Below are 10,447 nucleotides of genomic sequence, written 5' to 3'. Positions count from 1 at the left end.
TGTCAAACCTCTGACCTAATGCTTTTGTAAAAGTATAAAAGAGAATCTTAAGCTTGAAATAAATACGCAGTCCAAGAAAACTGAGAGGCTGCGTCGTTTCTTGCCAACACCACTCATCTCTTCAGGTTGATTCCCTGGCTGCTGGAGCTGGACTCTTTTCTGAAGATGATATGTGGAGCCTCTGGTGAGAACCAGGTCAGCAACTCCCATGCCCAGAGGGAAGCCTTCCACTTGTCCCAGCCTGAGAGTAGTTTCACAGACATGCCAAGCCCCCCATCATTCGATAAGCTCCTGCTATATACACAGAATTACCACCCACCTAGCCCATTTCCCATTTGCAAATCTGAATGGATGATAAAGGATTGTGCACATCTGAGAAAAACTGGCAGCATCAAAGAGAAAAAAACCGAGACACACAAACATAAGAAACTTTAAAATGACTGAAGACAACATAAAACAAAAACAGAGGCTTTGAAGAAGAAGCAATCAGAACCAAAAGGCACTCTTAGAAAGTAAACTTCCAGATGTTCAAGTTGGATTTAGAAAAGGCAGAGGAACCAGAGATCAAATTGCCAACACCCGTTGGATCATAGAAAAAGCAAGCAAGTTCCAGAAAAACATCTACTTCTGCTCTATTGACTATGCCAAAGCCTTTGACTGTGTGGATCACAACAAACTGTGGAAAATTCTTAAAGAGATGGGAATACCAGACCACCTTACCTGCCTCCTGAGAAATCTGTATGCAGGTCAAGAAGCAACAGTTGGAACTGGACATGGAACAACAGCTGCTGCTGCTGCTGCTAAGTCACTTCAGTTGTGTCCGACTCTGTGTGACCCCATAGACGGCAGCCCACCAGGCTCCCCCACCCCTGGGATTCTCCAGGCAAGAACACTGGAGTGGGTTGCCATTTACTTCTCCAATGCATGAAAATGAAAAGTGAAAGTCAAGTCGCTCAATCATGTCTGACTCTTAGCGACAAAATGGACTGCAGCCCACCAGGCTCCTCCATCCATGGGATTTTCTAGGCAAGAGTACTGCAGTGGGTTGCCATTGCCTTCTCCTGGAACAACAGACTGGTTCCAAATAGGGAAAGGAGTATGTCAGGGTTGTATACTGTCACCCTGCTTATTTAACTTATATCCAGGGTATATGAGAAACGCTGGGCTGGATGAAGCACAAGCTGGAATCGAGATTGCCGGGAGAAGTATCAATAACCTCAGATATGCAGATGACACCACCCTTATGGCAGAAAACAAAGAAGAACTAAAGAGCCTCCTGATGAAAGTGAAAGAGGAGAGTGAAAAAGTTAAAAAGTGAAAATATTAAAACTCAACATTCAGAACACGAAGATCATGGCATCTGGTCCCATCACTTCATGGCAAGTAGATGGGAAACAATGGAAACAGTGACAGATTTTATTTTCTTGGGCTCCAAAATCACTGCAGACGGTGACTGCAGCCATGAAATTAAAAGACGCTTGCTCCTTGGAAGAAAAGCTATGACCAACCTAGACAGCATATTAAAAAGCAGAGACATTACTTTGCTAACATAGGTTCATCTAGTCAAAGTTATGGTTTTTCCAGTAGTCATGTATGCATGTAAGAGTTGGACCATAAAGAAAGCTGACCGCCAAAGAATTGATTCTTTTGAACTATGGTGTTGGAGAAGACTCTTAAGAGTCCCTTGGACTGCATGGAGAGCCACCCAATCAATCCTAAAGGAAATGAGTCCTAAATATTCATTAGAAGGACTGATGCTGAAGCTGAAACCCCAATACGTTGGCCACCTGATACGAAGAACTGACTTATTAGAAAAGACTGTGATGCTGGGAAAGATTGAAGGCAGGAGAAGACAGGGATGCCAGAGGATGAGATGATTGGATGGCATCACTGACTGGATGGACATGAATTTGAGCAAGTTCCGGGAGTTGGTGATGGACTGAGAAGCCTGGCATGCTACAGTCCATGGGGTCACAAAGAATTGGACACAACTGAGCGACTGAACTGAACTGAATTGAGAAATTGATTCTGGCTCCAGAGTCGGAACTGTCCAGGTGATGACTTTCCATTTTCCAGAAAGTGAGAAACTTAGCACTTTCAACTGGTTTTTGCTGCAGCAGAACTCTCAGTACCAAGCCACCCCAGTGGTTTCAGGTCTCATCTAATTTTAGATCTTAGCATTCATGTATGTTCCATTCCGCCAGCTTACCTCCAAGGACTCTCAGATCAGATCAGTCACTCAGTTGTGTCCGACTCTTTGCGACCAGGTAAATTGGTGGTGTGATTGGCTAGTTCCTCCTCATCTTTCTCCAGAGGCAGGAAGTGAGAATGGCTGTGTGCCTTACACCTGAATTCGCATGGCTTTCCAAAGATCTGCCTTTGGGTTGAGCCATACAGTAGCTCCTGGCAACTAAGATTTGGGGATCAGCCTTCATATTGCTGTTGGTGGTGGTGGTGATATTATTATTCGTTTGAGCAGATCAACGTCACTGACCTGTGAGGCATGGGGAAAATCCCATGTCGAACGGCACCGTGAGGCCATCTCCTTACTGAGGGCCACGCTGGGCCATCTCTTAACATTTCGGTGTTTGTAAGAATGGGCTTTGATCCCTGCTACTCAGATGGTGGCACCTGGACCACTGGCCTCTCCTGAGAGCTTATTAGAGATGCAGGATCTCATCCCTGGCTACACCCAGATCTACAGAATGTGCATTTTAACAAGGTCCTTGGGTGATTCATACACATGTTATAGTATAAGAAGCACTTATGAAGTTCATCTTCTTAGAGCTTGGGGCATTAATAAAATACACATCCCCTTTTCTTAATGTGAAAATGTGGAGCTGGGAGGGCTTGGCAACATCTCTTAACAGCAACAGAAGAATTCAGAACTTAAACCCAGTCCTAATACCTTTCTGGGCTATTCTCCCTGGCCCTTCTCATCCCCATCTTATGCACTGACCATCATTGAGCAGTTGACACTTTCCACTCAAATCCTGACAACCCACCTTTTCATTACCACAGCATTGTGACTGCTACCAATAGAGTCCAATCATTAGGCTCCTCACGGGCACCTCAAAACAATTGTTTCATCCTCCACTAACTCTATGACGTGAGCACAATCCCTCCATTTGACAGATGAGAAGAATACGTTCATTTTCTCCACATTTTGCTCTCTCTTGCTTCCAAACTGTTCCATCACCACAGAAGGCTATCTCTTCCCCTTCCCTCCACCGTTAGCAAAATTCCCAGGGGTCACCTCACCCAGCGCTGTCCCCTCCTCACGTCTCACTTACATACCCCACTGCTGGTCCACGTCCGCTCCTCTCTGCACGAGAACTGGGATGGCTTCGTGGTGTTGGTTCATGGCCGCCAGGCTCAGGGCAGGCTGGTCTTGGTTGTCATTGCAGTTGGGGCGGCTCCCTGCCACGTGCGGAAAGGGACAAACTCTCACAAGAGCCTGCATTCCGTGGCACCCCCTCGCCCTCCTAGTAGAAAGTCCTTGTTGGAAGTAAACTGCTTAACTCAGGAGAGAGGAGAAGCAGGCAGCCCAGGACCAGCTCTGAAGACGTCGCGTCACACGGGTGATGGGCTCAAGTTCCTGTCCCCCGCTCCCCCGCCCCCCACCCAGCAGGAGGCCCCCAGAGGGACCACTCTGCTTTTTCAGCAGACAGGAAGCTCCCACAGGGTCACAGACCATGGGTTCTGTCCCCTCGCCTGGAAGTTATTTGGGTTCCTGTGCACTTTTCTGTATTTTTTTTTTTGCTATAAAAATTAGCGACAGGTAACAGTATGAAGTGTTTTTGTTTTTTTTTTTTAATGTGGATCATTTTTTTAAAGACTTTATTGAATTCATTACAATATTGCTTCTGTTTTATGTTTTGGATTTTGGGTCACAGGCACGTGGGATCTTAGCTCCCCCACCAGGGATGGAACCTGCACCCCCTGCACTGGAACCCAAAGTCTTAACCACTGGACCACCAGGGAAGTCCCTACAGTGCAGGTTTTGACTAGCACTGGGCCCGCTGCCTGGACAGTTTCTGATTAATCGGCTCTGTGAGTGTGCCCGAGATAGGATGGAAGGCCGGCTGTCCTCACCTCATCCAGCAGCTGCTCCATCACAGATGCTCTTCCCTCCCCTGCGGGTCCGACCTCCTTCAGCAGAAGCCTGTCTTCAGGCTGATGGAGCACAGAAGCTGGTCATTTGTGCGGCCGCGGAGTATTTTTACTCTCCAAGTCCCACTGGGCCAGCTCAACCCTCAGGTCAAATGTCTCCTCTCTGGGTTACATTCTGGGCCCCAAAGACAGGTAAGCATGAGCATGTGTGTGTGCGTGCGTGTGTGGTGTGTATGTGGTGTGTAGGAAGCGTGCATGTGTGGTATATATGATCCTCAACGGCCAGCAGCACAAGTAAACACATCTAAAGTAAGCCTGGCCGGTCTCTGATGTCTTGCCTGGGGGAAGGACTCCACACAGACACTCGTTTGTGCTACTAAGGACAGGGATGCAATGAGAAACCTCACAAAAAAACCCCAGAAACCCCACACTAGTTTTATCATCAGTGTTTCTAGGAAAAGCAACCAGGTGAACCCTGACGTTGACTCTGCATGGTTTATGTAGTGTCCGTTGCTCAGGTGGGTCTGGCTGTAGCCTGCCAGGCTCCTCTGTCCATGGGATTCCCCAGGTAAGAATACTGAAGTGTATTTCCTTCTCCATTTCCTTCTCCAGGGGATCTCCCAAGGATCGAACCCGGGTCTCCTACATTGCAGGCAGATTCTTTACCGTGTGAACTTATACTTTATAAGGTGTTTGAAATCAGCCTGAATGTGAGCACCTGCCTGCGGAGAACTCCTGCTGCAGGCTGGGTGCTGGAGTGTGAGCCGGAGAGGCCCGGGGCTTGATGTGACTGAGGATGGAGGAAGAACCGACGTTGTCTGTTTTTACCGCATCTTAGGCGGGGACCCTGGCTCTGGGCTCATGGCTAAGCACCTCTGTTCCCCTTGCCACAGCCAAAGACGTCCAGCCAAAGGGCAGGATGGTGGGTGAGCAAGGGCACCCGTGTCTCTTTCTCTCTCCAAAGCTCCCCTTAAAACTATTCAGGGCCCATATTTGTGAAAAACTATACTCAAACAGCTGTGGGAAACCTGGAAAAGGTACTGTCCATGGATCAGAAATGGTGAGGGATTCCAGAGGGAGAAAATAGATGGAATCAGACACATCAGGAATCGAAGCCAAGAGGAAAAGCAAGTGTGGACCCCAGTAGTGTAAGTGGGTTCTCCCCAAGGAGCCCAGAGGGAGGGCGGGCACTGGGTGTGGCTGAATCCACAGTGCGTTATTAAAGGGCTTCAGGGTGAAAGCGGGGATGGCTAGTGCCCCCTGTCTCCAGAGAAGGGTATAGTAGGGTGGAGGTTTCTCCTGCTGCTTGAACCCAATGCTGTTTTCCAGATGGTTCATGATTTGCCTAATAGAGTCTTCTATGGAACATGGGGCCCAAGAAAGTGAAGGGCAGAGCCCAGGCCTCTATGATGGACACAGGAAGGGGAGGGAGGGCCAGGAAGGAATGGAAAATACCACAGCACTCACACCACCACATTGCCCACCAGGGGAGAAGCCTTCCCAGGCCAGCCACTTCAGGAACCCTCTGCCGACAGGGGCCTCGGGCCCACACCTAGCCAGGCACCCAGGCTGGGCTCCCATGCTGATCAAACCAGCCCTTCATTTGTCAATATGACCTGACAACCAAGGGTCAGCACGTGTTTAAGACAAACCAAAAAAAAAGAGAGAGAAAGATAAGCAGATGGAATTGACTCTAGAGAAAAAAGAGAGGTGGTTCAGGAGACTGGAGAGAACTGTAAAATAATTTCAATGAATAATCTTGAGAGATTTTATAGGGTTTTATCCCCATAAGGTGGAAACATAGTGTAAAAAAAAAAAAAGGAAACAGAAAATGAAAAAGTATTCTTCCATTTAAAAAAATCTCAAAATGGGGTGGCAGGTGGGAGATGGTAGGGAGGTGACGTGTATGCCTGTGGCTGATTCATGTTGATGTATGGCACAAACCACCACAACGCTGGAGAGCAACTATCCTCCAATTAAAAATGAATAAATCTGTAAAAATCTCAAAACGAAACACTAGACGCACAGGCTGAAGCATCAAGGAGCACACGTACCGAAAGCTGCTGCTTCTTCTCTTGAAAGGGTTTGGTCTTGAAATTCTTGGTCCTGGTGACTTTCTCCTCGGTGTCAGGAGCGCCCTGGCTGTAGTCGCTCACTGGAATGACCGGAGTCCAGGACTGAGTGATGCCCCCTGCCACCCCCCTTGTGGAAGAGCCACTCTCCCTCCCCGCGTGCCCCCTTGGAAGTCAGGAGGAGGAAAAGGCTTTTATAGAAATTTCTATTTGATGAAACCTGGCAGAAAGGACTCTTGGGGCTGGCCCTCTGAGTCCAGAACTAGAGGATGGATGAGAAGGAGGGGAAAAAAAGAAGCTACAGTTTTCAGACCCCAAACTGTACCCCCTGCCCCAGTCTATCTGCAAAGGTCTCACACTTGACTTCTGGGAGGCCAGAGGAGGTAACACGGCCTGAAGGTGAAAGCGCTGGCCGGGTGTGGCTGGCCAGCAAATGGTAAGCACTTCTCTGCCATCCTTGTGGAGTCACTGTGTGTGTTTGGTCCACCGTCCTTTTTATTTTCATTAAAAAAATTTTTTTTGATGGGCACCGTTTTTATAGTCTTTGTTGAATTTGTTACAACACTGTGGCCTCTGTTCTATGCTTTGGTTTTCTGGCTTCGAGGCACATAGGATCTTAGCTTCTCGACCAGGGATCGAACCCTTACCGCCTGCACTGGAAGAAGTCGTAACCACCGGGACCACCAGGGAAGTCTCCTGGTTTTTCTTTTTTTAATTATTATTTTTCTTCCAGTTTTGTTGAGATGTAATTGACATCCAGCACTGCCTAACTTTCAGGCGTGCAGCATGATGATTTACGCCATGAAATAGTGATCACAAGAAGCTTGGTGGACAGTGTCATCTCGTACAGAAACAAAACTAAAGAGGTAGGCAAAATACTGTTCCTCGTGATGAGAACTCATAGGATTTGTCCTCTTAACAATGTCCATATTTAATGGGTCAATGTTTTAACGGTCCCAGAAAGGGGACAACTCACCCAAGCTGGACCCGCTGCCGAATAGCCCGTTCCCGCCCTCAGTGATGCTGCTCAGAAAGTGGTCGCTGAAATTCATCGCCTTGTTCAGGTAAAAGTTCTGGCCAATGAAAAAATTCACGCACAGTGAACGACGCCACGTCCCAGCACAAAGAACGGTCTCCCTGCTCACCTGCCCCTGTCTCTGTTAATGACGGATGGTCAAGCCTGAAGCCTGGCCGTCCTGGACATCTCCCTGACCTCACTGTGTTGCTTTGTCCATTCTGCCTCTTAAACGCCGCCTCGGTCTGGCCCCTGCTCTCTCACGAGGACCATGGCAACAGCCTCCAAATGGGTTCCTGCCAGCCCACTTTCCCTCAGCTGCCCCAGCCCCTCTATACAACGTGTATGTAACTGTGCCCTCCCAAGTCTTGGAATTAGGTCGGCCTGACGGGCAGGCTCAGGCTGCAGAGCTTGAATCCTGGTGCTGTCACTTACTACCTTAGGAACCTTGAGCCTCAGTTTCCTCATCTGTAAAGTGGAAATATTATGACCAGAAGGTAAAATGAGGTTATGTGGATGTCTGTAAAATCAGGATGGGTGGACAAAGGCCAGACCTGGAATTCTGATCCACCTGGACCACTCACACAGCGTGGCATCCTGCCCACCCCACCATGGGGCCACCCACTGCTTCCTGAGCACAGAACACACAGGCTAAGAAGAAACATACTGTGAACCTGGGGACACTTGTCCCACTTCTACATGATGGACACACACTGTAGATGCTCTTGGCGGCTGCCCAGTTCCCCTAAACCCATCAGCTACCATCCCAGCTGCTACGCTGGCTGCTAACAACTCATGGCTGATCCCTGTCCCCAGCTGCCCTCAGTTCTTTTACCAGAAGAGAACCCACAGCCTCTCAACTTCTGCCCACATCTTCTGGAAGTGGAGAAGGAAGCCAGCAGCTCCCTGACTTGAGTTCTTTGCTAGGATTCTTATACCAGTTCCTTAAGTGCAAGGTGTTTTCTTACATGAGCACTTGTCTTGGTCCCTTCATATTGCCAAGACAAAAATACCGCATGGCTTAAACAAATTATTTATTTCCGACAGTCCCATAAGCTGGAAAGTGCAAGATCAAGGCCCTGGCAGATATGGTGTCTTGTGAGAACCCGCTTCAGGTTCGGCTGTCTCATGGACAGCAAACTTTTCTATGGTGGAAGGACTGAGGGAACTTTTCGGGGTCTTTGTTTTAAGGGCACTAATCCCATTCATAAGGTTCTGTCCTCATGACCGAATCAGCTTCCAAAGGCCCCACCTCCAAATATCGTCACATTGGAGCTGAGGTTTCAACATATGAATACTGGAGGGACACACACTTTCAGTCTATGGCAATGTAACATCAAGAACACCACAAGTAATATTTCAGTGTTACTAAAATTAATTCCAAAGAAATTACACCTTCATTTATTTGTTTACTTTTTAAAGTATTTATTGCCTGGCATCCTCCTGGAAATTGTAAGCTCTTGAGAAGACAGACGCTCTGTCTTGTTTATTGTCAAAGCCTTAGTGCCTGGAATCATGCCAGGCACATGCTGTGCTGTGCTTAGTTGCTCAATCATGTCTGACTATTTGTGACCTCATGGACTGTAGCCCTCTAGGCTCCACTGTCCATGGGGATTCTCCAGGCAAGAATCCTAGAGTGCGTTGCCACTTCTTTCTCCAGAGGATCTTACCCAGCCAGGGATCAAACCCTGGTCTCCTGCACTGCAGGAGGATTCTTTACCTCTGAGCCACCAGGGAAGCCCGATTATAAGAGTATGCATCATGATTTCCATTATCTTCAATGGTATCCATGCTTAAAATACATTTAAATATTTCAATCTCACAAATATTTGAAAAGATACAAGATGGGTGGTTTCCTCTGAGGCCGTGGTCATCCCCATTGTTCCTGGGAAGGGCTGGCTCTAGACAGCTGAGCCCTGACTTCTGAGTGGCTGGCCTGTGCCCAGTCTCCACCTGGACGGCCAGCCGCCTATGGGGAGGGGAGGGCTCCCTGTGTAGAGGGTGCCCCCTGCTGTTCAGTGGCGATGAGGCCATGTGGAGAGGGAGGGGAGGCTTCCAGGGGAGGAGGGTCTCAGGTCAAAGGTCAGAGCCCTCTGGACTTCATTGGAAAGGACCTTCAAGGAGATCAGTTCAAACCCACGTATTTTAGATAGAAAAACTGAGGCCCAAAGAGGTCAATGTCTTGTCCATGCTCACAGTTCGTTAAAGCTGGCTTTCCTGACCCCTGCCTCGCATCAAGGAGACACCAAACTCAGAACTCGAGTGTTCCGCCTTTTTTAAAAAAGAACAATTCATCACAAATTTACTTTCAGCTTTCTATAATGTGAACCATTCACATTTTCAAGACATGATTTAAAACAATCAAGTGATTTTAAAAGTCATTTATTATACCTGGCTTCAGGAATATGTAAACTGTGAACTTCCTGATGTTCAAGCTGGTTTTAGAAAAGGCAGAGGAACCAGAGATCAAATTGCCAACATCTGCTGGATCATCGAAAAAGCAAGAGAGTTCCAGAAAAACATCTATTTCTGCTTTATTGACTATGCCAAAGCCTTTGACTGTGTGGATCACAATAAACTGTGGGAAATTCTGAAAGAGATGGGAATACCAGACCATCTGATCTGCTTCTTGAGAAATTTGTATGCAAGTCAGTTAGAACTGGACATGGAACAACAGACTGGTTCCAAATAGGAAAAAGAGTTCGTCAAGGCTGTATATTGTCACCCTGCTTATTTAAATTATATGCAGAGTACATAATGAGAAACGCTGGACTGGAAGAAACACAAGCTGGAATCAAGATTGCTGGGAGAAATATCAATAACCTCAGATATGCAGATGACACCACCCTTATGGCAGAAAGTGAAGAGGAACTCAAAAGCCTCTTGATGAAAGTGAAAGTGGAGAGTGAAAAAGTTGGCTTAAAGCTCAACATTCAGAAAACGAAGATCATGGCATCCGGTCCCATCACTTCATGGGAAATAGATGGGGAAACAGTGGAAACAGTGTCAGACTTTATTTTTCTGGGCTCCAAAATCACTGCAGATGGTGACTGCAGCCATGAAATTAAAAGACGCTTACTCCTTGGAAGGAAAGTTATGTCCAACCTAGATAGCATATTCAAAAGCAGAGACGTTACTTTGCCAACAAAGGTTCGTCTAGTCAAGGCTATGGTTTTTCCTATGGTCATGTATGGATGTGAGAGTTGGACTGTGAAGAAGGCTGAGCACTGAAGAACTGATCCTTTTG

General features: G+C 47.4%; 1 protein-coding gene across 1 annotated transcript; it reads right to left on the bottom strand.

Annotated features, from left to right (window-relative positions):
• Positions 1–3,797: 3,797 nt before the first annotated feature.
• Positions 3,798–9,066, bottom strand: LOC147360895 (double zinc ribbon and ankyrin repeat-containing protein 1-like). The gene is made up of 3 exons (XM_086333817.1): positions 7,162–9,066; positions 6,168–6,268; positions 3,798–4,176 (listed from the first exon to the last, which is right to left on the bottom strand). The coding sequence occupies exons 1-3, from the start codon at positions 7,235–7,237 to the stop codon at positions 4,042–4,044; spliced, it is 312 nt and encodes a 103-aa protein (XP_086189943.1). The 5' UTR covers positions 7,238–9,066; the 3' UTR covers positions 3,798–4,041.
• Between the last annotated feature and the right edge of the window lie 1,381 nt (positions 9,067–10,447).

This window comes from Bos grunniens, chromosome 13, assembly GCF_055505025.1.
Source record: "Bos grunniens cultivar Pamir isolate PY7600 chromosome 13, Bosgru_T2T1.0, whole genome shotgun sequence".
NCBI lineage: Eukaryota > Metazoa > Chordata > Mammalia > Artiodactyla > Bovidae > Bos > Bos grunniens.
This window is presented reverse-complemented; position numbering and strand designations above follow the sequence as displayed.